The sequence below is a fragment of the Microtus oregoni genome, unplaced genomic scaffold, assembly GCF_018167655.1.
Source record: "Microtus oregoni isolate MIOR12 unplaced genomic scaffold, Mior012 000001F_ref0000356, whole genome shotgun sequence".
NCBI lineage: Eukaryota > Metazoa > Chordata > Mammalia > Rodentia > Cricetidae > Microtus > Microtus oregoni.
Genome location: NW_024543060.1, coordinates 49,083,920 through 49,111,868, shown reverse-complemented (window position 1 = coordinate 49,111,868; position 27,949 = coordinate 49,083,920). Strand labels below are relative to the sequence as shown.

General features: G+C 39.0%; 1 protein-coding gene across 1 annotated transcript in view; it reads left to right on the top strand.

The window, feature by feature from the left end:
- Uggt2 (UDP-glucose glycoprotein glucosyltransferase 2) overlaps positions 1 to 27,949 on the top strand; it is a 100,355-nt gene that overhangs the window by 35,118 nt on the left and 37,288 nt on the right. The window contains exons 12-26 of the mRNA XM_041676912.1: positions 488 to 638; positions 1,957 to 2,076; positions 2,847 to 2,932; positions 3,357 to 3,492; positions 5,859 to 5,990; positions 8,338 to 8,502; positions 9,206 to 9,329; positions 9,412 to 9,510; positions 13,737 to 13,828; positions 15,784 to 15,990; positions 17,249 to 17,380; positions 21,234 to 21,358; positions 21,859 to 21,954; positions 24,210 to 24,312; positions 26,721 to 26,800. Coding sequence (XP_041532846.1) covers positions 488 to 638; positions 1,957 to 2,076; positions 2,847 to 2,932; positions 3,357 to 3,492; positions 5,859 to 5,990; positions 8,338 to 8,502; positions 9,206 to 9,329; positions 9,412 to 9,510; positions 13,737 to 13,828; positions 15,784 to 15,990; positions 17,249 to 17,380; positions 21,234 to 21,358; positions 21,859 to 21,954; positions 24,210 to 24,312; positions 26,721 to 26,800 — 1,848 coding nt within the window. The remainder of the gene's footprint in view (positions 1 to 487; positions 639 to 1,956; positions 2,077 to 2,846; positions 2,933 to 3,356; positions 3,493 to 5,858; positions 5,991 to 8,337; positions 8,503 to 9,205; positions 9,330 to 9,411; positions 9,511 to 13,736; positions 13,829 to 15,783; positions 15,991 to 17,248; positions 17,381 to 21,233; positions 21,359 to 21,858; positions 21,955 to 24,209; positions 24,313 to 26,720; positions 26,801 to 27,949) is intronic.

Genomic DNA, 27,949 nt, shown 5'->3' with positions numbered 1-27,949 from the left:
AATTTTGTTCAGCTCTACAAACACTGTATACCTACAAGCGTGAAGTCTCTGGAGCCACAAAGCGTCAAAGCACCGCACTCTGTGGCTTTACAGTGATCCCGTGTTGTAATTTAGTTTCTCAGCACTAGCTATTCGCTAGACTTCAAATTCTCCGCAGGCAACTTATTTTTGCTTGTTTATCAACCACTGAACCTTCTGCAAATAATAACTCTTACAACACGGAACTCAAATACTTGTTGAACTTAAATTTAACATTAAATTTCAAAATGTTGAAATTAAATTTAAAATATTCAAATAATTGGAATAAATTTAAATATTTATTAATTAATATTTAAATAATTAGGAAGACTTGTCTTCCACACTCATGCATATACATATACATCTATACACATGAACATGTACATACCACAAATGAAAACAAAATTGTCAAACTTTAGATTTCTTAAAAATTTTGACAAATTAAATTATTTCTTCTTTGTACGTGAAGCATTTTAGATATTCTCAAATCAGAAGGAAAGCTGATGAGCGGCCTTAAAAACCTTGGCCTCAGTGAGGAAGACATGAGCAAATTCTTAAAATTAAATTCACCCATTTGGAAGCACGACTATGTCTTAGATATTCGGCATTCTTCAATAGTGGTAAGTGCTCGTGCTATTTTTTGTGCTAAAACCTTTGAAGTTTTTAAGCATTGAAATTTTTAGCATAAAACCAATCTATGTTCTTCTGGGTTATTGGTCAGTTTTATGTACCTAGTTGTGTGGTTCACAGATGTGGCATCTGAGTCTTTGTTGTTACCTCTCAACCTCAGTGACCCTTCGTCAGGTTTGTTCTTCACCATGTTTCATTCCTTCTGTGTCTCTTCTCTTCTGGCTTTGCTTCCTTGCCCTTGCATAGATCTTTACTTTTGTGGCCTGTCTCTAGCTTTGAAATTACACTGTGCCACTTTCCCTGTGGCTTAGAGTGAAGGTTGGATAATGACCCGAGATCACCACTTGTTAACGTAAGAACACACATAAATAACCCTCTGGTTTTCCTAATGAGAAAGTAATGTTGTCGATGTTTTTAGAAATCTGTTAAGATTATTATAGTTCTCCCATAATGATATGATGTAGTGCGTGGGTTTCCATATGTGAAAATAAGTTTCACCTGTGGGAGCAGTCCTACTTCATCACAGCCTATAGTTCCTGGATGACTGCGTCTGTTTCAGTCTTCTCTATTTAAGATTATGTTGTTTACTTTCTACATATTTGTGATGTTTCTGAAACTTTCTTGCTAATTTTAAGTTTAGTTCATTGTGAAATTGCATGGATGTATCATTTCAGAATTGTAAAAGACTTCTTTTTTTTTTTTTTTTTTGGTTTTTTTGAGACAGGGTTTCTCTGTGGCTTTGGAGCCTATCCTGGAACTAGCTCTGTAGACCAGGCTGGTCTCGAACTCACAGAGATCCGCCTGTCTCTGCCTCCCAAGTGCTGGGATTAAAGGCGTGCGCCACTACCGCCCAGCTAAGACTTCTTTTTTACATGTGATATCATATATCTGTCCTATAGAATACCTCAGGTATACTTTAAAGAATGTATATCCTGGCATGTTGGGTAAAAGATTCTTTTTGGTGGCTTATTGTGTTGTTCAAGCCTTACTACTTTGCTGTTCTCTCTAGCTGTTGTAACTACCATCGAAGGTGACACAATTGTGTCTCCGTCTATATTGTCTGTCGTGTTAACTTAGAAGTCTTCTAAACCATGAAGAAAGGATAAACTGCTCCAGCCTCAGCAGGCATCCATACCTACACACACCTCCCCCACCATCACACACCAGCCAATACACGTAACTAAAAATAAAGTTTAAAAATCTATGTATGTCTTCACCTCCAATTTAATACAGTAAAAAAAAAATCCTATATTTTAAAGTGATATAACTAATAATGTAGCTTTAACTGGTTTCTGGGTTCTTTTCTAGTGGATTAACGACTTAGAAACTGATGGTTTGTACAGTACATGGCCTGCAAGTGTGTGGGAATTTCTAAAACCAGTATTACATGGAACAGTTCCATCCATAAGGCGTAATTTTCATAATTTGGTGAGTTTGGGATTTTACTTATTATATCCATTCTTGATTTCCTTGCAGTTGACTGTAGGCATGTCAGGTGTAAGGAAGTGCTTCCCTGGGACAGCAGTTTGGAGGGTCATCTGAGCTGGTGGACAGAAGCCAGGATTCTTTAACCATTTCATACCTGAATAGAATGAGTTGTAGTCACTTTCTCTCCCTACCCAGTCTTATTATTATTCAGCTCTCATGTAGTTTTATAATAATATTTGTATATTATCTCAAAGAAATTAACTTTGTGCTAAATTTAAAGTTTAGTAGTCAGGAAAAATAAATAAATACATTTTTCATAAATGTTCATTGGTTCATTATTGCAATTCTAAGTATTCAAACAAACTTTTGGAATTTTGAAGTGTGTAGAGAAACACCTAAGACTATGCAGTGTTTTGTGTGTTTGGTTTTTGCCTAGGAAGTCTACTTTATTTTCTGTAAGACTTGTCAGGAAACAGGCATATTCGTGGCAATGAAGATGTGAACTGAGATCTTTTAGTTTGTAGAAAGTGTACACATTATATTGTGGGTACAGCAAGAGGACCTTTAGTCTTTCTAAGATTCGATGTAACATTATATTTGATATGTTACTATGATAAATCTTCTAAATCGTGAAATTCTTGCTATTCAAGGTAGAAATTTTTGAAATCTTAACATTTAAATTTCATGCTTTAAATTAAAGAAATTAGAGTACATTTAAATTTCACAGACATTTTAAAGACTTATAATAATTATTATGTTCATTATTCTAGGTTCTGTTTATTGATCCTGCTCAAGAATACACCTTGGATTTTATAAGTTTGGCAGAATTTTTTTATTATAATGAAATTCCTCTTAGGTAATTGTAAATTGATATTATTTAAGTAAATTTCATACTGCTTATGCTGTGTACAGAGGCAGTGGATGTGGCCCTTAGATGAGCAGTCTCGCACTGGGAACAGGGCTTGGTTATGAAGTATGTGATGCCTGTATGGTAGAGTCTGTTGATGAAAGCTGAACAGTTCTCATCTGCTGCCCTCCTGGGGGAAAAATATGATCACTCTGGAAATCTAGTAGTGCCTCTAGAGGGCGATTAACATTTGCAGGACTATAATAGCTGTGAGGTTTGGGTGAACAGGCATTATAATCAACCTTTTCAAATATTCCCCTTTCTGTATCTAATATATTTCCCCATGTAAAGGTTACAGTATAATATTTTAAGTGGTAATCTGTTGTTAGCCAAGAGATAGTTGTAACATTACATATTGATCCACTTTTTCCAGGATTGGTTTTGTGTTCATTCTTAACACGGAAAGTGAAGTTGATGGAACAGCAGATGCTGGGGTCGCTCTCTGGCGAGCTTTCAACTACATTGAAGAAAGGCATGGCACATCAGAAGCATTCACCTCCATGATCCACGTGAGCTCATGCCCTAATGCTTTCCTGAATATCTTCCTGTGCCACTGTATTTAGTATTATATAGTTTGAAATATATGAAAATATTTCTGGAAGTTAGTACAGATCAATTTGAATCTGCAATAGTGAGATTGTCCCATTGTCCCAATTGTATAAGCTGGCAACTGAGCCTCTACCTGAGTATATCAATTTACGTAGGTTAATCTAACCCTGTAAGAAATTTAAATTGTATATGCCTGAATTTAGAGAAAACATAACAGAAATGATTTTTGGGGATTCCTGAGCTATGCTTGAATAAAGTCATTATGCGATGATTAAAGACACTCTAAAGCAGCGATTCTCAACCTTTCTAACACTGTGACCTTTAATGCAGTTCCTCATTAGGACCCAGGCATACAATTATTTTTTTTTTTGCTACTTCAGAACTGAAATTTTGCTAATGCAAACATAATACATTAACATATAATGCATGTAACATAATTTACATGTCTGATATGCAGGATATCTGATATGTGACACCTAAATGAGTCACAACACACAGGTTGAGAACCACTGCTCTAAATGGTCACATGTATAATATACACTTCCTGAACAGTTTCAAAGGATGAGATCTCTGAGTGACAGCAAGCTGCCTGAAAGATAATTCTGAGTCTGTAAAGATGCTACAAAGAGAAGACAGAAATTGCCAACCACCCGACTAAGGGGCAATGGCAAATGAGCATGTCTTGTGTATAGAGTTGTGAATCACTTAGTACAGTGTGTAGACTGCTTGCGTGTTTAATACAGACTGTAGACTGCTCGTGTGTTTAGTATGGACTATAGATTGCTCACGTGTTTAGTACGGTGTGTAGACTGCTCACGTGTTTAGTACGGTGTGTAGACTGCTCACGTGTTTAGTATGGACTATAGACTGCTCACGTGTTTAGTATGGACTGTAGACTGCTCACGTGTTTAGTATGGACTGTAGACTGCTCACGTGTTTAGTATGGACTGTAGACTGCTCACGTGTTTAGTATGGACTGTAGACTGCTCACGTGTTTAGTATGGACTGTAGACTGCTCACGTGTTTAGTATGGACTGTAGACTGCTCATCTTTAGTATGGACTGTAGACTGCTCACGTGTCTAGCCTTGATCCTATGCTGCTTTGTACTGAATTTAGTGTTGTCTAAGAGTTTGTAGTAGCACACTGATCATCATGGAAAATAATTAAAGTGCAAGTGACGGTTAAATATCAGTGAGCTCTAATTTTAGAAAACTACATTACACTTAAAACCAAGGCTTTCATGCCTAGAACTGCATCTGAACCATAAAACAGGATCAGAAACCTTTTAACTATATTTTTATTATTTAAAATAATTTAAATATATTTTAAACATATTCTTCCCCCTCCCCAAGTCCTTTCAGATCCTCTCCCCCTCCTACCCACACAACTTTAAGTTCTTCCCCATAAACTCAATAACAGCATCTTACTAAGGAGACATGAGAGCTGGAGAGATGGCTGAGTTCATATCCCAATACCCACAAAGAAGCTATATTTGTCAGTGCCCTCTGTAACCTCATTGCTTGTGGTGGGACTATGGCAAGAAGACCCCAGGGGCTCACTGATAGCCAGCCTAGACAAGATTTGGTGTGAAGAGCAAACGGAAGACATTTCAAGTTTGTCTCTGACCTCCGCATGTGCACACTCCAGCAAGCCCACCCACAGAGGTACATACTTGCACATACATGTCTATACCACACACCCTTTTTAAAGGGGGAATGAGTAAAACAGACATGAGCAGTGTGCATCTAACACTTGAGAGCAGTAAAGATAAGCGAGTATCTAGTCATAAGGTGTTTACTGAAGCCCAATCAGAAGTGAAAATGAAGCAGTTCTAAAATATTTAAAATATTTTGCAAATACATTTTAATAAAACTATTATAATTAGTGTAATTTGATTGAACTACAATGTTTTCACTTTTAAATTTATACACTATTTTAAATATTTAGGAAAATGTGTGATGTAAGTGATCTGTTTACCTGTATATAATGTGCATATAGAGTATCCTTAGAATTAAGCCACAGGCAATTTTAGCTGATGGAATACTTGCCTACTATACATGGAGCCCCAGGCTTGACCCCTAGCTGCAGAAACGAGATCTGATACATGCCTGTGTCACAGCACTAGGGAGGAAGAGGGCATCAGCTCTAGGTCATCTTTGGCCATGTGGTGAACTTGAGGCCAGCCTGGGGTACCTGTCTCCCTGCTTCAAAATCAACAGACTGAAAGAATTTACAAAACATGTTCTCTATTTTGCAAATACAGTTATATTCTTAGAGAAAGAAAACTTATTGCTGTAAAAAATAAATATGTCTCTGCTTCCACAGATGTTCCAGAAAGTGAAGGGTCATCGTGTGCTCACTGTGGATGACGTGGAGAGTGTTCTCCAAAATAAATGCCCTAATGCTGACATTTTGGATATTTTGGGAACCCATTCCAAATACGACAGAAGAAGAGCGGTAAGACTGGACGTTGTGTGAAGGGCAGTGCCAGGCACAGGCCAGCACCGCAGGATCTCTGGAAGAGCAGCTAGTGCTCCTAACTGCTGAGTCATTTCACCAGTCCCGATTTTAGCTTTTCATGTCCAGTATGTGAGATGCCTGTGAACTTACAGATATGTGAAATGATACATTGAAAATATGTATCTGTAGGTCAAAAGAGACATCTAGGCATTAAGTGTGGAATTATGTCACTTGTTTATCTTTAGTAATTAATATTTGGAAAACATAGGTTGCTTAATTAGAAGCTGTGCGTTGGAGGGAAAAGCAGACCTGTGTTTCCAGCAGGGGTGTCTTTAAAAGTCAGCACACACGCATCAGGGCTGGGAGATGGCGCAGGTGGTGACGTGTGGGCTGTGCCAGCCTGAGGGCCCGAGTTCCAACCCCCGATCTTGTATTGAGAAATGAGAAGCTGAGAATGCAGCACATGCCCAGGAGTGAAGAGCAGCAGGCAGGGTCCTGGGGTTAACTGGCTGACCAGTCCAGCCAAATGGATGAGCTTCAGTTCAGTGAGAGACCCTGCTCAAATTGAGATAAGATACCCAGCATTAGCTTCTGATCTCCACTCCCACGCGCCTGTGCTCATGCGTGCACCCATAACACACAAACACATGTATGCACACGCACGCACACACACACACAGAGACACAGACATCAACAAGAGGAAGGGGCAGTGAAGCAAGCATTTATCTGCCTAGAGGATTTCCCATAAACATGAAGTCAAAAGTTTGTAAAAACAAAGCCGTCGTGTATTTTGTTCCCAAACCTTTTCCTCCTCCATGCCCCACAGAGCAGATGTGTCATTGCGCTGGCAAAGCCGCTCTGCTGGAAGCGTGGTAGGCACCCTAGACTTCTTGTTTGCTTTACCTCCTCCCAAACGGCCTTCAAGTTATGTCAGTTCTGCGTGGAACATCCCTGACAAGTGTCCTTGCCTGCTTCACCGTTCTGGTCTCATACCACTGCAGTGGATCCCAGCTCAGTTTCCAGTGCTGCTGTGTCCTCCTTAAGATAAAGAGTACGACCATCCACGTGTCATTGAACTTTGTTTAGATAGAACTGCTCGTGTCATGTCACACTGGAAGGTCATGTAAGATGGTACTCATATGTTATTCACATGCATTCATCAGCATTTCATACAGCAGATGTCCAGTAAGTGCAGGCATAAGACAGCACTGCGGTTAAGATCTCAGACTCGGTCACACAGATCTGGGTGCGGCTGAAGTTGTAAACTATGGCAGCCACTTGACATGGGGATTGACTTCACTGGCGTCTTTCCCCGCTTGCGCAGAGTGGCATACTACTGCTATGGGCTGGATATCCCCACTCGGAATCTCCACTTACTTTGGAATTCAAAAACATCATGATTCAACATTTATGTATTGAGTAAAAATTATGATAGAGTCTAAAAATATTCCAAAATCTAAACACTTCTGATCCTATATCAGAAAAGGAATGCTTACTTTGTCCTTAGTTTCCTAGACTCCATGTGAGATGTTGGTTCAACCCTAAGCCTTAGTGCCGAATGTCGGGTGGATGGCTTGTTCAGAAGGTGGGATGTGAGCACTGAGGACCGCTGTAAAGCTCTGTGACCGGAGCAGACAGTACCTGTCCTTCCACACCTGCTGTTTACTGCCGCCACCTAATGACAGATTCTCAGTTCCCTTCTAGCTGGTCCCTGCTGTCCCTTCACTTGGCTGCCTTTCTCCATTCTGTCTTCCTGGGAGTCTCACGCGTCACCTTTCAGGCTTCTGTGTCCTTGTCTAACAGGAGCCTTCACTACCCCTTCCTCTTCATGCTCAGACTTGTTAAATGACCCCTTTGTGGACCCCTGGGAACCTTGCTTTAATTTGTAAGTATTCGGTGAACTTCTTGAGAAACAGCATTCAGATATATTTACAGTGTGGGTGATGTAATTCTCATGGACTGAATCAATAAAAATAGTTTGTACCGTAAATAAATGTTTTGGTTTTAAGTAAATGTTATGTTGAACATCAAAGATCAGCAGAATCATCCCTGCCTGCTTCTGTAAATAACTTTGGGACAGCTCATGAAGCATCTGCAAGTCTCCTGCTAACAAGAGTTCCTTGCAGCAGAGATAAAAGTTTGACAAAGCCTAAAATATTCACAAGCTAGACCCTGACAGAAAACTCTTTCTTATTCTTGCTGTATGTGGGTAGATAGCTTTCTTTTTCATACAAAGTTATAAATAACAAAATTTACAGGTTTTTATATAACATAAAAATATATCACCATTTCTGTCTTTCAAATAGCTCTATTTTATTTGACATTTGGTATCTTTACTAAACAGGCGGGAACAAGCTTTTACAATATGACTGGCCTAGGTCCTTTGCCTCAAGCTCTTTATAATGGTGAACCCTTTGACCTCAAAGAGATGAGTCCTGAAGATCTGAGAGGGGCTGTCCTGGAGAAAATGACAGACGCCTTTGTGTCTCTGCAAAGAGATGTGTTTATGGTGGGTGTGCATTGATAGGAATGCACATGGATATTTGTAATTATACTGAAAAATTTAAATATTTATCTTATGTGCATTAGTGTTTTTCCTGAATACATGTGTGTGAGAGAGGGTGCTAGATCCCCTGGAACTGAGCTATAGACAGCTGTCAGCTGTTGTGTGGGTGCTGGGAATCTAACCCAGGTCCTCTGGAAGAGCAGCCAGTGTTCTTAACTGTTGAGCCAGCTCTCCAGTTCTTATATTGAATATTTTAATGACAGGGGCTGGAGAGATGGCTCAGAGGTTAAGAGCATTGCCTGCTCTTCCAAAGGTTCTGAGTTCAATTCCCAGCAACCACATGGTGGCTCACAGCCATCTGTAATGGGGTCCGGTGCCCTCTTCTGGCCTGCAGGCATACACACAAACAGAATATTGTATACATAATAAATAAATAAATATATTTTTAAAAAGAATATTTTAATGACATATGTAACATAAAAATTTTAAGCCTAATCATTTAATAATTAATAATTAAATTTACCAAATATATAGGCACATAAATATAGATTAGAATGTTTATAATTGTATAAGAAAGCTTATTATAGTAACCCTAAATTACATGCTTTTAAAATTTATTTGAAATTATGTATATTACATGAATTGCATAACAGCAATGTGCATATAAATTGCCCATCTTAATAAAGTGATTTTTTTTCTATTTTAGGGAACATTAAATGATGAAATCAATGTAGTTGATTTCCTGATGGATAAGAATAATGTTGTACCCCGTTTGAATTCTTTGATTTTACACACTAAACCACAGCACCTTAATTTATTATCTTCATCAGGTAAATAGCCATTCTTGTACTGTCCTATAAATGCTTATTGTGACTGTTTCAGTAATTTGTTATTAAACATCTGTTATTTCAGTAACTGCCGACATTGAAGATTTCTCCACTTTCTCTTTCTTGGATTCACAAGATAAGAGTGCTGTGATTGCAAAAAGCCTGCAGTACTTAACCCAAGAAGGTAATAAGCGCGTTTTTCTGTAATTTATTTCTAAAGTAATAAAAACATAACTGTAGAAAGGCGCTTGCAAAATAAATGTACTGTGTTTCTATTTTTAATAAGGGGATTTCAATTTGTCAGTTTATAATTTATTAGAATTTAACGATTTTTAAAATAGGGAAACGTCCCTCTTAGCCTCATTAATCATTTATGTAGCAGTTCATTTGTGGTCCCTTAATTTTTTTTAGAAAAGTATATTAGCCCATTTTTACCATTTAAAAAAAAGTAATACAACCTATTTAAAGCTATATTAGTGAGTCCATGAATAAAAATGCAATCTCTATATTAGAGGAGATTATAGGATTTCTACTTTATAATTCAACAAAACCTTTATGTCTTGCTGAAGTTGGGGATCAGAGATGGAAAAGAGAGACTAAGATAGTAAGGCATTCAGAGGAAGGAGCGAAGAGAGAGGTCTGCGGCCCAGGTTTGTTAGTGTGCAGCTGAGTGTTCCAAAGTGAATAGAATTGCTTAGGTTAGGTTTGCATGGTCTGCTCTACTCTGAAGTTTATTTATTTGGTTTTTTGTTTGTTTGTTTGTTTTTCCCCTCTTTTTATTTTAATTGAGATGTACTTTTCCATACAATATATTCTGATCATGATTTCCCCTCCCTCAACTCTTCCCAGGTCTTCCCCACCCATCCAAACCAAACCCTCATCTTTTCTTCGTCTTTCTCATTAGAAAACAAACAGGCAACTTTTAAAAGATGAAAAAAAGGAAAGGAAAAGAATATAAAATAAAAACAGACAAGCGTCAATAGGACAAAGCAAACATGAAAAACAAAGAACCAAAGAAAAATCCCAAGAAGCACATATGGATTCAGAGACACATATATTAGCACACACAGGAGGGCTAAAAACACCAAATCAGGAACCGTAATACATACGTGAAAGCTCTTTAGGATAAGGGGAAAGGAAAAAATGATGCCCAGACAAAGCATTATGAGACCAAAAAAAAAAAAGAGGAGGAGGAGGGGGAGGGGAGGAGGAGGAGGAAGAGGAAGAGGAGGAGGAGGAGGAGAAGGAGAAGGAGAAGGAGAAGAAGAAGAAGAAGAAGAAGAAGAAGAAGAAGAAGAAGAAGAAGAAGAAAAAGAAGAAGAAGATCTCTAAAACTACAATTGAGTTCACTTTATGTTGACCATCTACTGTTAGACATGGGGGGCTGACCTTAAAAGTGGTGTCTGTACTCAGTGAGAGTCCACTGGGAGAAACTAACTTCTCTCTTTGGGTGGCTATCAATTAGAGATAGCTTCTGAGTTTAGGATTTGGACTTGTATGTCCACTTCTATTCTCAGCTGTAGGACATCGTGAGGATGGGACCCATGCAGGCCCAGGGCATGCTGACTCGGTCTCCATGAGTTCAAATGTGCGTTGGTCCTGCTGTGTTATAGGCCTTGCTGGAGTTCTTCATCCCTTCTGCTCTTGTAATCTTTCCATCTCCTCTTCTATAGGCTCATTGATCCCAGACGGGAGGGGTTTGATGGACACACCCCATTTAAGATGAAGTGCTCCAAGGCCTCTCACTGTCTGCCTAATATCTGGTGGTGGGTCTCTGTGTTTGTTCCCATCATATTGCAGGAGGAAATGTCTCTGATGATAGTTGAACAAAACAGTGATTTATGAATATAGAAGAATGTTATTCAGAGGCATTTTATTTCTAAATTTCTTGAAAAGAACATTAATAGCACTGATGCATCTGTTCTCAGGCTCTTGACCATCCAAACACTATCCAGGAAGAGTTCCAGTTCACAGGGTGGAACTTGAATCCAATCGTATATTGGCTGGTTATCCCCACAAGCTTTGTGCCATGATTTTACTAGCACGTCTTGCATACAGCTCATCATTGTAGATCCCTGGGTGTGTGGCTGAGCTGGTGCTCATCTCCCTTTTGATGATGCACGGGTACTTCTAGAGCCCTGACAAGTCTATAGGTGAAGGCTCAGTGGGCACCAGCTTGACCTCTCCATGTTCACTGAGTTAATTCAGCAGTAGGATTTGTGGAGAACAACCACACAGAAGTGAGTGCATGCCATATTTCTCTTTCTGGTTCTGTGTTGACTCACTGGGAGTGATTTTCTTTTTTCTATTTACCTGCAGATTGCAGATTTCATTTTTAATGGCTGTGTTTATATTCCATTGTATGAATATACCACATTTTCTTTATTCATTTGTCTATTGAGGGACATCTAGGTTGTTTTGGTGTTTAGACATTATGAATAGAGCAGCAGTGAGCGTGTTTGGCAAGCATCCATGTGATGATAGCAGGAAGCATCGGTTGGGTCATGTCCAACAGTGGTGCTGCTGCCTCTTGAGGTGGATGGACTCCCATTTTCCTAAGGGTCCACTGTACTGGAAGTACTCAGGGCCTGCTGTGGTGGGGTTGCTGGGCCCTAGGAAGATCGTAAGTCTAGGTGTCAATATTTGGACTTGTTAGTTGGAGTGTGTTGTGGCTATGGGTTGCCTGGTGTGGAATGCTTCTCAGACCCTGTCTCGGTGCCCACGAGGATCCAGTATAAGAACTTTTTCTAGATATTGGGAGCTGACAAGCAGGAACAGTGATTGACAGGAAGGATGGAGGAGAGCTGGGAGGAAACGCGGGAGGAAAGCTTGGTTTGCCAGGAGAAGCTGCGGTTTCTAGTGAAAGACTGCCAGGACTGATAGCAGGTGAAACAAGCCGCAGAGATGTTTCTCTTCCATGAGAGCGAGTAAGGAAGAGATGGTTGAAGACTGCCTGGGTTGTAGCGTGTGAGTGGTGGTGGTCGAACAATTAGAGTGACCTAGCGGTGCAAGGAATGAGGTTCTGAAAGGTTAAAGCAAAAGACACACAAGGTTTTAAAATTCTGGAGATTGAATTAAAATTTCACCTCTTTTAAGAAATCCAACATATAAAACATAGTGTGTTCCCATCCTAGCGGTAGCAGGCTGGGACCTTGGCTGGGTCAAATGAAGACAAAGAGGCAGAGACTAGAAGTCTGGGAATTATGCAAATTAGCCTAAAGTGCCTAATTTCATTAAATCTCTTCCAAATTAAAGGAATATTAGCTGAAATTATATCATGTCTACCTTTATCATGAATAAGAAACTATGATTTTGAGGATTTTACAGTTGAAATACTCTGGGCTTAGGAACTGTGAGATGTTCAGGCAGAATCAGAATTCTTCTAACTTCCTTCCTTAAAGAGGAGGTGAGGATCTCACTGTTGGCCTAGGCTTCTGGTGGCTGCAAGAGATTAGAACACAGGGGGGTCAGGAAGGATCTTGGTGGCTGTCATCCTTTTTAACACATTTTTTCTCTCTTATTTCTAAAGTTATTTTATTATAAGTAGTGTTTAGTATGATAATAATTGTAGCTTCAAATATATTCAGCTTTTAGGACCTCAGGCTTTTGTTTTTAATAATTGTTTTGAATTAGTCACCTAGTCTGAAAAAACATTTTTTTCTGTGGGTCGCACTGGCAGCCCTAGAAGTACCGTTTTGTGTGCTATGTACTGATGCTGGGTGAATTATAATCATATAATCATTTAACTATGGCGTCAGAATTGAAAATGGAGCTTAGCAAAAGCTCAGTCCACTGTGTTCTCAAAGCAAGCATGAGGACTTGAATTGTATCCCAAGAACCCACTATTGTCTCATCCCAGCTCTGTGAGGAGATCCAGAGGCTCCTGGCTAAGCAGCCTTGTCTAATTGGTGATTTCTATGCCAGAGAGAGCCTCTGTCTCGGAAAGAGCCTGACGATTGATTACACATGCGTGTAGACGTGCACTCACAAACAAACATGTGCCTGCACACACACATGATAAACTGTTTCTGCCTCTGGGTTCCAGATTCTCTGTCTGTATTCACTGAAAGTCTTCATGTGTATAAACAAATAGACAAACGCTGCCCCCCAAACAAACAAACCAAACCGTATACCAGAAACAGTTTCATTTTATAGCCCCGGAACCATGAAAAACATAAGACAGCTGTCTCTCCTGGTGGCCATTCCCGTGATTGTCTCCAGATAGGGCATGTGCGTACATATACATGAAATGTGTGTAGTAACATAATCCAACAGCAAGAGAGTTCAAAACACTGTTTTTGATTGACTCCAAGATGGCTATTTTGTGGGGTTTTCTAACTAGAAAATGTCTTTTCCTTTTAGTTTGCTTTTGGAAAAAATTAATTTTACTTGACTATTTGAAAATTTCAGATAATGTACTATCTGCAGTCACTCTGTGGATTGTTGCTGATTTTGATGTGCCATCTGGGAGAAAACTGCTGTTTTCTGCACTAGAGCATACGGTGAGTGGATACTCTTCCTAGGTGAAGAACCCTCGCTCAGTTGTCATCCCCTCCGTGTTAAACACAGCATCCAGGAGACCAGGTCAGGAATTGGCGCAATATGCTCCACTTTAAACTGGGGAGTGCCTGTCTCCAGGGAGCTCAACGTGTGTTTACTGGAACAGCTAGTGATGGCAGTCTCTATCACATAACTAGTTAGTACTTTCTCTCCCAGATTAAGAAAACTTAGTCAATTTGTCTTACCAAAACTACGGCAAGCTATATTAACTTTAAATTTTTCTTTTTTGAGTAATTGTAAGTCAGTTGTTAGAAGGAGTGGTTTCTGTATTTCAGGGTACTTTCTTTTTCAGCAGATTATTTTTTGTTACTTTATAAATGATACCAATCAAAGTTTCCACTTCCTCCCCTCCTCCCACTTCCCTCTAGCTCCCTCCTCTCCCTCTTCCCCTCCATTCCTAAGAGAGGGCAGGGTACCCTGCCCTGTGGGAAGTCCAAGGCCCTCCCCAAAAAGCCAGTACTTGTAGTAGAGACAAATCCCAGTGCCATTATCAATGGCTTCTCAGTCTGCCAGAATTGTCAGCCACATTCAGAGGGTCCAGTTTGATCCCAATTCTCCTTCAGTCCCAGTTCAGCTGGATTTGGTGAGCTCCCATTAGCTCAGGCACACTGTCTCAGAGGGACCCCTCGTGATCCTGCCTTCCCTGCCTTGGTGGTATAATGGTGAGCATAGCTGCCTTTCAGGGTACTTTTTAAATGAATGTCTGTATTTCTAAGGGAGCATATATTATCTATATTTAAAAATTAAGAAACAAGTCAAAATGTTTTATGACATTTTTATATTAGCTCATTGTAAGTTTATTGCTATATAGAAAATTATTTTTTAAAATGACTTAAAACAGTGATTGATTTCACCTATTTCTGTGGTTGACTGGTTCAAGAGCATCTTAGGTAAGAGGTTATAGATTAGGCCTCTCATGAAGATTCATCTTGAGCTGCACCAGCTCAACTCTTGGCAGGAACTAAATACCATCCTGCTTAGATGGCACACTTACTGCCAATCGGCAAACGGGCCAAATGCTTTATTCCGTTCCCACATAAACCTGGATTTTGTGTTGCTTAAATGTGCTCACAACATGATGGCTGTCTCTAGAATAGGAGGTAAAAAGATAAGTACAAAAATACAGTTCAATTATGAAATAGTCTCAAAAGTTTCAACATGAGCAAAACTTCCTATGAACTCACAGAGACTGGGGCCATTAATGGACAGGGCCCGCATGAGTCTGCCATCTGTGTACATATATTAGGACATCCAGTTTAGTGTTTTTATTGATGTGAACTTAGGTAGGTAGGTAGGTAGGTAGGTAGGTAGGTAGGTAGGTAGGCAGACACAGTAATAGTATTGATGAATCTCTCATTGCATTGATTGGTGAGAGAGGACCGAATGTCACATTCTATGTTAACTCACTCACATGAAATCTGAAGAAGGTTAAGTGTTTAGTGTTAGAAATAAAGGGACTAAGAAATGAAGAGACTGTTGTAAATGGCTGTAATGGTGGTTTTAGGGAAAGGGAGGGTTGTGATAACTGAAGGGAGGAGCGCTGTGTGGATTGCTGGTAGTGCTCAGTTTCTTGACCTTAAGTCGTTTATGTTTATGCAGAATTGAATTCTGCATCTATGTTTTATATACTTTATGTATTCTTTTATACACTCACAGAGTGACTATTTTATTACCAAAGAATATTTATATAAAAGAAGAAATGGATAGTTACTAAGTGATTGCCTCTCTGGCTGTTGTGGTGGTAACTACTCATTTGTTATAATTGTCATAGGAAGTCTCAAAAAGTAGAACAGGTACAAGATGAGGACAAAAACTTGACGGCCAACAAGCCTGTTCAACTGTACCAGGGTGGCTCCAGCACTGTACTGATCTTCTAAACTGTCAATGTGTTTTACAGGAAACAAGTGCTCATAGTCGGTTGGGGATCATCTATAATCCCACATCAAAGATAAATGAAGAAAACACAGTCATTTCTAGAGGAATTTTGGCAGCTTTTCTAACACATAAAAACAGCCTTTTGAGAAGATTTCTCAGAAAACTGGCAAAAGAAGAAACTGCTGAAGCAGTTTATTCTGGAGGCAAAATTAAAACATTTCTTACTATGGTCAGTAAAATAATTGTGTGTAGATGGTGTCTAAGGGTCCTGGCTGTAGACAGTGTCTAGGGGTCCTGGCTGTAGACAGTGTCTAGGGGTCCTGGCTGTAGACAGTGTCTAGGGGTCCTGGCTGTAGACAGTGTCTAGGGGTCCTGGCTGTAGACAGTGTCTAGGGGTCCTGGCTGTAGACAGTGTCTAGGGGTCCTGGCTGTAGACAGTGTCTAGGGGTCCTGGCTGTAGACAGTGTCTAGGGGTCCTGGCTGTAGACAGTGTCTAGGGGTCCTGGCTGTAGACAGTGTCTAGGGGTCCTGGCTGTAGACAGTGTCTAAGGGTCCTGGCTGTAGACAGTGTCTAGGGGTCCTGGCTGTAGACAGTGTCTAGGGGTCCTGGCTGTAGACAGTGTCTAGGTGTTCTGGCTGTAGACAGTGTCTAGGTGTTCTGGCTGCAGATTGCAGCACAGGTTAGGTATGGCTATTATACACTTAGAAGGTGAATTTTGTTTTTTATGATAGCCATATTTCAAGTGCTAATTTCAAGTGCCATGCTTACCATATTGAATGGTGCAATGGAACATCTCTATCGTCATAGGAGTGCGTGGGGACTTGCTAAAATTTCAGACTGAAGACCTCTTAATTGTACTCAAATAGAACACACCAAGGTGAATTGTATATATTTTAAAGTCGGTAAAGTACTGATAGGGAAAAGTGTACCTCAGTATGAAGCTATATAAAACCTTTTTCTGGTTGATTTTCTATGAATATACTTATAATTTTTTGAGAGGAATTATTTTAAATACTGCATTGTTTAAATACAGTTATTATATTGGCCTTCTGTGATTTGTACACTCAGGTAAGATGCAGTATTTCTATCAAAAACACTCCTATTTAAGAGCATCAAACATGAGAGATACTGAGTTCAGAATTAAATAAATAATTAACTTTTTATGGTTAAATTTTACTTAAACTGATGTTCTCAAACATTATGATGCTCTACAAATCTCCCTTAAATGGTCAAATAATTGCTAATTTATAACTATGTGCATTTATAACAAGATTTAGTGGTTTTATGAATGGTTTGATAAGAAATTATCTCTTTAAAATGCTGTTTCAAAAGAAAAATATATTTTAATCATAATTTGCATAATTTTATTAATAATGTGGGATTTATATAGATGAATTTTTACTGTTACTTCATCATTTTATTTTTAATAATTTCATCATGTTTAATTTGTTTTTTCTTGTTTTTTCATTTTTAACCTGTACCTTAGGAGATGGATAACAATGCTTTTGAGAAAAAATATAACACCATTGGAGTAAATATTTTTCGAACTCACCAGTTATTCTGTCAGGATGTACTGAAACTGCAACCTGGCGAAATTGGTATTGTCAGCAATGGGAAAGTAAGTAAAAGAAGAAATGTTTCCCTTTTAGTGGACACTGGTGCTGTGACCAGACCCAACATAGTGACATGCACTCGTGTGTTACGTCCTAGTCAGAGCTCTGGGCAAATAAAAGGGGGCCAGAACCTACTACCGCTACCCCTCCCCGAGCTGTGATCACACCATCCTGCCGGCAGCTGTGGAAAGCAGAGTGTTCTCTGTGCACCCAGCTTCCTCTGTTCTATTAGCACGTTTCCTTGTAACAACCACCATTACGTCTTTAGACATCAGTGTTGTGGTCGGGGTACAAAGCATATTACCTCGTTTTCTTCGGCGCCTTTCTCCGAAATTCTTACGCCACGTGACAGCTAGTTTTGTGAATCTGAATATGCATATCTAGATTGTCACATATTAGCCATCTTTTACAAGCTATAGAAGAACATACTCGAGCCAGGTGGTGGTGGCTCACACCTTTAATCCCAGCACTCGGGAGGCAGAGGCAGGTGGATCTCTGTGAGTTCGAGACAAGACTGGTCTATAAGAGCTAGTTCCAGGCCAGGCTCCAAAGCTACAGAGAAACCCTGTCTCAAAAAATCAAAAAAGAAAAAAGAAAAGAAAAAGCACCAGTCATTCTCATAGTGCTGTGAACATGAACTCTAATAACTCCTTTTTTTCTACAAGAGATATTTCTGTTTCTCTTAAAAGCATGATTATAATTCCATCTGTGATTTTATATGACATTTTTATTTTGATATTTGTGTATATTTGTATCATCTGTGTAAAGGTCAGAGAGAGATAATCGTCAGGTATTTCTCCTTCCTTCATGTGTATCCTCAGCGTTGAGCTCAGGTTGTCGGGTTACCATGAGCCCTCTGGCGTATATAGCATGCTTTTTCTCTCCCAACATGCGGCAGGTCTGTTAACAAATACACAGTAAGTAGATGATGAGTACTCATCAGTGTTTTGAGAACAATAGTGTGATTCTACTTCTTACCAGCTACTTAGGTAAAAAATTAGAATCTGTTCATAAAGTTTATTAAATAAACTAGTATGTTTGACAGATACCTGGCTTAAAGTGCCATATGGCAAAACATCAAATTATCTTAAAAGTTTTAATGTGTTCCTGCAGCTTTCCGTGGTTTTTTTTTTTTTTTTGAGCTCTGGTTACCTCTGTTTGACTCATACTTTTTGGCATTGGACACACAGCTCAGCTAGTAGTGATTTCTGTTCTCCACAATTGTGTTCTAGCTCCCAGCACCCACGTGGGTGACTCCTAACCACCAGGTCAGGGGATCCAGTGCTCCCTTCTGCCCTCTGCAGGTACCCACACACATACATATAAATACAAATAAAATAGCCTTTTTTTTAAAGACTCATAACCAGCTCTGACTCAGACTGGCCTCGAACTGGTGATCCTCCTACCTCTGCCTCCCTCAGCAAATCCTACTGGTGTGCATCACCACAGTCCGCAGCTCTGAGAGTGCTGCTTGACAGACTGATAGCAAACATTTAATAAGCGGTAGAAGTCTAATAGCAAGCAATGTCTCCGGAGCTTCAGGGATGGCATCACTTCCTTTCAGCAGTTGCCATGGAAAGAAATACAGGTTTTTAAAGGTAACTTTGAGTAAATGGCTGTCATTAGCATCCTATGCTTTATATCGTCTGCTATCATTAACATAGTGCTTTAGTAATGATAACTAATACTATAGCTGTAGTAAACTTATTTCCCTAAGTCTGCCCTTTTCCTCCCTTCTCTCACAGTCGACAACAATATTCAGGTAGGCACCCCACACCTCCTGTGAGTGAAGCTGTCTGCTGGGTAGAGAGGTTGTTGTGACCCACGGGCTTATCCAGGAGGAGTGGGAGGGTGACCATGATCGCGGCTGTGGCTCAGCTGCATGTCTGAGTGGGCGGCTGAGGACACCCGGTCAGAGTCCTTACCTGGGCTGGCTGATGGGAACAGGAACTGTGCTTCAGAACGAGTACCGTGGCTGACATCAATGCAACAATGTCGTCTTTATTACCTGTAATATAGTAATAATCATAGTCTCTGGGGCAGATCATTAGCATTCTGACAGCTTCATCCTTGAAATAGTGCATTTAACATAGAACCTGTCCCATGGTAAAGTTGAGGAATATTTAGAGTTATAATTTATTATAAATGATTAATAATATGAATATAATAATGATCACATATTTTCCACGTTTAAATTTTTATTTTTGAGACAGGGTTTCACTGTGTACTTCTGGGTGACCTAGAACTATGTAGACCAAGCTGGCTTTGAACTCACAGATGTCTGCTGTTAAATAAACAATATATAAATGAAAAATATGTTTAACAGAAACCTGGCTTCCCAAAGGCTGAGTTACAAGGGTGTGCTCCCCTTGCCCAGCTAATGATCACATAATTTCTTGCAGAAATACTAAAGAAGTAAATATTTATATGTTTAAATATGCTGTTAGTGTTTTCTGTTTCTGTTGATCACACCACATAGTCAAAAATTGTGGAAAATTATGGCCTAGCAAGCAGTAAAGAAAGCAAACCCCACTCTCCGAACCACGCGGCCATAAGTTCAGACTCAGTTGTCAGTGAGTTGTATAAATTTAGTAGAACTTGGCTTCATTATTCAAACAATAGGAGCTGCAATCTGTTGTTGGGGATATTTAATATGCATTTGTATGAATACTTGAAACAGGCCCGACAAGGTAACTTTTCAGTAATAGTAACTCATGTTTTCTCTTGAAATATTTGAGAACTACAGATTGTAAGCTCACATATAGACTTTATTTTTATGAACTAATACATGAGAATAAGCCCATACGAAGGGATTCCTATTCAATGTTAATGAACATTCTAGTAGAGTTTAATGTGCTGTCAAAGCAGGTAATGCTCTATATTATAGAATTCTACCTTAACTTAAAAAAATCACATTTCTAAAATATTGAAATCAAGACTTAAATACCAGATGTATTTTATTCTATTATTGTTTAATTTTATAATTTAAAGTTCTTTTTCCCACCCTGAATATTATCTGATTTTATACCATTTAAATTTCATTATTTGGCAAATGCATTCAACTTTAAGTAGAATAGAGACTGAAGAATCAGGTCCTTTACTGTTTGATGCTGTGCTTGCTTACATAAGTGAAAAGAAGCAAGTGTTCCGGTGACTTTCATCAGTAAAGATAGACACCATTTTATGAAAATAATTTAGGATTTGAGGACCCTATTCTAAGTTAATAATCAAACTTTTCAAGCCATTAGGAATAGGTACATCTAAAATTCCACTCTTTCCGAATCCCATGTGCCCAGTGATAAAAACAAAACAACAAAAGCAGCAATAACTAAACAACCAAAACATTGAAACTGCTTTTAAAGTTAAATTTATATCAAATCTCAAAGTTTAAAAAAATGTTTCCAAGCATGCTTTTAGTAATGCAGTGCCTGTTTCCGTGTTAAGAACCTGTGATCTACACTTACAATGAAGCATTAGCAGACCTCTGATGTCACGTCTGCAAGATTCTAGTAGATGCCACATGAGTATTTAAGAGTGTTCATTCCAGAGCAGCTGCAGGGGCATGTAAGACGTGTCTGGAACCAGCCTCTGTAATCTGTCTATTAAAGAAAACAACATTCCACTTGACATGGCTTCTAATGTTGTTAAATAGAATGCGTTCCTATATGAGCCCATCATGTCGGCCCCGTGTCCTACACAGGGCTTTGCACACACAGTGTGACAGTGGGCACATAATAGCTCTCCCAGAAGATGCTCGTGGCAGTGCAGTGGTAGTGTGATTGAGTAAACATGAAAAGAGAAAGTTTTCCTGAATGTCTCCCAGAAAATATCCAACAATAAAACTTTCTTTATTTCAAGTTCTTTGGACCTTTACATGAAGATTTGTACCTAGAAGATTTTCACTTGATTGAAAAGATAACATTTAGTAATTTGGTAGAGAAAGTTAAAGACATTGTTGAAAATATGGAAATCGACTCCAAAGAGTAAGTATTTAAAGGTATTATAGCAACTCATTTGGGAGTATAGTGTTTTCATATGTTTTCTCACAGTTAGAAAATGCTTCACTATTTAGACAAGATTCATAACAAAGACATGAAGAAGAGGGTGATCAACCCATGCATTTAACTCCATCCCTTAACTCTGAGGGCTGGGGTTTGTTTCTTTATTCCATTCTTTCTCTCTGTTTTGCATTCATCCAGTTATACACCCTCCTTTCACAGAGGAGCCTTTTTCATAGAGACTGTGTGCATAGGTCTCATACTTTTTATACTTTGGCTTCATCTGTAAATTTCCACTATCCATGTTTATTGTGTTGAGTGCCTCACCTTTCCCAGAGACTCTGTGTCCTTTGTAAACTACTTCTGTAAGAGAGAAGCTATAGTCATTCATATAGAAAGGGCCTTTCTAGAGTTGTCAACTGTAACATGAAATACAAAGTTTTCTCTTCCGAGAAGTCTCACATACTGTTTCTCTGCTTGTATAGCATGAGCGACCTTGTGATGAAAATCGATGCACTGGTGTCTCCATTGCCAGTGCGTGCCTCTCGGTACGATGTCACATTACTAAAAGAGAACCACAGGTATGCTGTAGCAATATCTCATTTTCCTACTATGAATTATTTCATGCAATCTTTCCCCTTGCCATGCATTATTTCCATTAATTTTTATAGCATAGTAAAACCTAAAAGTTCTCTGTTCAGTAAAAATATAATTAGCAACATAAAGAAAAAATGATCTAGGACATAGCTCAGTAGTAGAGGATGCATTTGCCTTTCATGCATGAGGCCAAGTTTGATTCCCTGTACCACATTACTAGCACACACACACACACACACACAACACACACAACACACTGAGCATACACACCATACACACATATTACAAATCCAGTTGTATAGCTTAGTGAATAAAAACACATTTAGGATATAAAGTTTTGAGTTATACTTAGCATGATTTTTATTTTTCAGTATTATTAGTAACAAGTACCTTTGATCATTATAAATAATGCTATGTATTTTCAGTATATATATGAAAGACTCATTTCCTAAGGAGTTCTTACTCTAATGTAAGATCTCTAAGATACCTATACTCAAGGTTATCAGCAACTACCTTCAAATAAATAGTATTTTACATTAGCTTTTTAATTTGTAGTGAGAGACATTTATTTAATGCAAAATCGTGCTCTAGAATGGACTCAAATTTGCTATATAGCTCAAGCTGGCCTTGAGATTGATGTGGGATTTCCCTCTGTATGCTGTGATTACCATTAATGATTAAAGACTAATGACCGCTTTGGACCTATAGCAGGACAGAACTTAGTTAGGCAGGAAAAACTAAACTGAATGCTGGGAGAAAGGAAGTGGAGTGAGAGAAAAGCCATGTAGCCCTGCCAGACACAGATGCTGGAACTTTAGCCAGTAAGCTACAGCTACATGGCAATACACAGATTAATAGAAATGGGTTAAATTAAGATGTAAGGTTTAACCAATAAGAAGCTAGAGCTAATGGGCCAAGCAGTGATTTAATTAATACCGTTTTTGTGTGATTATTTCGGTTCTGGGCACCCGGCCGGGACGAACAAGGAACTTCCTACAACATGAGATCATGAGCCTCCTTCCTCATTCTCCTTAGAACTGAGCAGATGACTGTGCATCACCACACTCACTTCAGAAAGCCACCTTTAATCTATGATGTGATACATGTAGCTAAATGGTGTCTTTGGGACTAAAGCACAGTACAGCCTTCAAGAATTAGCAGTTACCTGGGGCAAGTTAAAGCAGCAGGACATAGATCACCTCTACTAAAGCCTTGTGACAACCAGTTTCCACAGGTGCTACAATATGACAATGATTTGTACAATTTTTGCAAGATAAACAAAAGCTGCAACAATTGTAGGGTCTTATTATCTAATTTATAGTCCTTCTTTCTGGCAGACTTATCCAAGACCTGTTGGCTCTTATTATACTCTTATTATAACACAGTCAAATTAAAGCTTCAAGTAAACAAGGTTTCTCTCCATGCTCATATCTTTAGTAAATATTTAACTGATGAGCATTGGTTTCTCCCTGCCAAGAGTCTTTCTGCAGCGAAAACGATTGCTGCTCCTGTAGCTGCATTTGTGTGGCATTTCATTAGGCAAGGCTTTTTCCACTGCCAGAATAAACAGTTCTTCATCTGAGAAAATGTCTTTGTACGACTAGTGTTGAAGGTATAACTGAGTTAGCATAGACTGTACTTTACAAACAGACATATTTTTATCTCCCACTGGCCAGTTTATTCCCATTTTCCTTTAATTTAAGTCCATCTCTTCATTTATGATTTAGATCAATGGGAAGGGGTGAGTGAGCAGGATGGAGGCAGAGAGAGGAGGGTGGGTGCTGGTGGCCATGTCAGAGGGGCAGAGGTGGCAAATGAAGGTGGAGCCCCTCAGTCAGCAACAGCTGGGTCCAAATAAGTTACCATGGTTTTGAGTGTGTTTGGTCCTGATTTTCCTGTCTTATGTGTTGATTTTGTACAAATACCAAGTGATTAAAAGTATACAGTAGTCAATTCTCAGATCTTAGGAAATATATTCCCCTCTACAAAACTACCAGGATTTGTACTATAGTAGTCTCATTCCTTAATGTGTGTTCATAAAATACTTCATTTTCTCAAATTCTTTATATTTTTACAAAGTTGCGCACAAATTTCAAATTTGGATTTTATTATATAACCAGAATTTAAATCAACTACAAGGGAAAGCAAGCAACTCGTAAGAATGTACATAACTAAGATCACATTATGGATGTCTTTATAAACGTAATTGACCACATTGGCCTTCCCTTTGTCACTGCAGTGTGATAAAGCTGAGTCCTCCCGAGAAGGACCTGTTCTATGATATCGTGGCTATTGTGGATCCCTTGACAAGAGGAGCCCAGAAGATGGCACAGCTATTGGTTGTAAGACAATATGAATCAGACTAAATCTTTTCACTTTGAAACTCAAATATTCATAACTGTTTTTAAGTGTAATGAAGTAATTGTGCTTCTTGGATCTTTATATCACCTGGCGTTTTACACGCACACACACGCACACGTGCATGTATGAAATATACACACTTCAGTGGAGAATAGGAGAACTGTGCACAAGTGTCCCAGCAGTGCTTAGGTTGGGGCTGCTGTAGGCTGAGCTGCAGTACCCACCAAGTCCACACTGTGGCACTTGAAGTATGCATTGGTGAATTCAAGCCCTGCCTATCAATGGGACTGTATACAAATGAACCCTTAGGAGGTACAGTTAAATGACTTTGTAAGAGAGGAACCCTAGTTATATCATATTTGGAAGGTGTAAGTTCTCTATATCTCCCATAGGTCATCTATGTATTACTGTTAGCATAAAGGGGAGAACAAGGCCATAACCCCATAGGTCCACAAGTGACCAGAAGTAATAGCAGTGAGAGGCTGAAAGCTATGGCCAACAGCCTTTCATAAAGATAAAAATGTATGAGAAACCTGGTGTTTGGTGCATGGCTGTAGTCCCAACAATCCAAAAGCAGAAGCACATGTTTATGGTCATGCTGGACTGCATAGCCATATCCTGTCTGAAATAGGATGGAGAGATGAGACAGGAAGGGAGGGAAACTTTGAGGGAGGGAGGAAGAGAGCAAAAGAAGTGAAGGAAGCGAGGGTGGGAGGGAGGAAGGGAGGGAGCAAGGAAGGAAGGGAGGAAGGGTAGATGAATGGAAAATGTTCTCAACTACAGGCAACTAAGGAATGCTGAGAACAGGAGAAATAGGGAACCAGTTTGTTGCCCAACACAAAATGATTATCCCTGAAAGCACACGTACCAGTAACATATGGACTGAGCAGGTCATATTTGTGTATGTTTATATTTTGTGTGTATAACAAAAAGTTAAAGGAAATTAATTTGGAAGAGAACAAGATGTGAAGAGGGCATACATGGGAGGGCTTGGAGAGAGGAAAGGGAAAATGACATGATTATATTACAATATCAAAAAATGGTTTAAGTAAAAAATAAAGAAATTTTCTCAGAATTGGAAACTGCTCTGACAGTTGGCTTCCCTTGAAAACAGGCCAGAGTGTAGGTAAGAAATCTAATAGATAATGTTAATGACCAAGCGGGTGATATTGCTGTCCATTCCACCAGAATTCCATTGTTAGCTTTCTCAGACAGTAGACCATATGAAGGGAATTTTTTGTAAATAGTTTTATAGGTGTACTTATTAATGTAGATGATCATCTTAGACTTTGATGCTCTTTCCATTCAGAATATTAACAGCACAAAGCTAATTCCATGGCTGTTTCAATATTGTCTTAGCATTTGTAAACCCTTCACATGTGAACTCTAAAAGTATAGTATTCAAATTATCCTTGATTTTTAGTGTATAACTTCCCTGTTCCCATAAAGAATCATTATTAAGAAAAAGTATTATTTTATCTTTAAAACCTACATAAGGATAGGACTTATAAATAATAAATGTAAAATTATAGGGATAAGAGAAAGGACTTGCACTTCCTTCTTTGGTAATGATAACATGCTTTATTTCTCAGCAGTTTTATTTTACTTTATGACATAATACATTTATAAAATGATGTTTTGTGCATTGGCTATAGTCTCCAGCTCTGTCACTCCCCTGTGCGGTGCTGATCTAACATATGAGAGAAAGTCATGCAGTGACCCTCGTGGCAGCAAATATGAGGGGTGACAGATAGAAATTAAACCACAGAGCTCTTACACGTACACTTTGTCCTAGTTCCTCAGTAAGTCTGTATTCTTCGTGTCACGTGCACACTTTTTGTACCTTTATCCATGTCCTGGGTTGATTAACAGCTTTTGAATCATCTGTGACTTGTCTGTGTAGAGATGATGGAGAACAAACTATTTTTTTCCACTTGTTGATTTAGTGACAAGTGAGAAAAAAGAAAGAGTAGATCATCTGTGTATAACCTAGAACTTTCCATAGCTCTTAAGGCCTGGAGTGAAATTCTAAAAAGATCAGGGCACCCTAGGCAATGTTTTGAGGCAAACCAAGGTCTCATAATTATATTACACTTCCTTCAATGCTAAGGAAGTTGGGGACCCTGAAAGTCATTTTAAACAAAAGCCTAGTAGCTTCCAGTCAGTTGACTAGCTTCCAGTCAGTTGACTAGCTTCCACTGAGTCAGTTGTCTCAATATCGTTGTCTCCTCTAGCTTCCCGTGGCCCCGGGCAGCTACGTCTCTGTTCATCACATACAGGAGGATGTGGACTGTGTTATGTGTGTCACCTTTAGATATGAGCATAATGTATGCTCAGTAACTGTGAGCTATTCTGTTATTTGAAAATCAAATACGGGAATTTTTAATAGGTGCTTGGCAAGATTGTAAACGCGAGGATGAAGTTGTTCATGAACTGCAGGAGCAAACTTTCCGAAGCCCCCTTAGGAAGGTGAGTGGATGGCACCGCTCTGGACCTGTTGTTGGCCAGCCCTGCTGGCACCTTCTCTAGAGAGTCAGCATCTGTCTCTTAATTCATATGAAGCTAAAATAACGTGACTCAGCAAATATATCTCACTGAGTGCACTGTCTGGAGTGTTAAGACAAAGGTTTTAGAGGATATGTTGGTGGTTCCGGGATGTTTGTGTTTATCATTGATGTGGACTTCCTCTGTATGCTGTTACCATTGGCTATTAAAGAAGCTGTTTTAGCCGATAGCTTAATAGAGTGAAAGCCAGGTGGGAAAGGTGAACAGAGATATAGAAAGTAGGCAGAGTCAAAGAGATGCCATGTAGCTGCTGAAGGAGACAGATACCAGACAGAACCTTACTGGTAAGCCACAGCCATGTGGCAATACACAGATTAATAGAAATGAATTCATTTAAGATGTAAGACTTAGCTAGAAATATGCATAAGCTATTGCCCAAACAGTGTTGTGATTAATGTAGCTTTTGTGTTATTATTTGGGTCTGGATGGCTGAGAAATGAAGGAGCAGTCTCCAACTACATATCATTGTGTAAAATAGTTCTTACACTATGACCTTAAATAAAACCTAACTTAAAAGAAACATGCCCTTTCTCTTTTTTGGATCAGAATCATTGTTGTAATCATTCATACTTTTAGAATATTCAATATCCTTTAGTGTTCTGGGGCAGAAAGAAGGTTTGCCCGATTGGGCTAGAATAGCTGAGGCTTGGCGGCATGTTCATCTCAGCCGTAGTTACTAAGCATGCATGTACACCTGGCAGGAAAGCTGGAAATTGGTTCATCTTTTTGTTTCCAAGTATGGTGTGTTCTGTATATTGTACACTATTACCTTGAACTGTCACTTTTAACAAGGAATTTTTCATGCTTGAGAGACAATGAAATGGAAAATATGGAAAATTTAAATGTGAATTTAGGGTTTATCCATTGACTCTTTGACAGATTGTTTTAGCTCATTTGCTTTTAGGTTGTTCATTTTTTTGTTTTTTATACTTTAAATTTATCACATATCTTATCTAAATCTGATTTAAGAATCATTAAATTTGTTAGCTATTAATTGGGAGGTCTGTATCATGGGTACAGAATTTTGTTGTTGTTTTAGTTTTTCAAGACAGG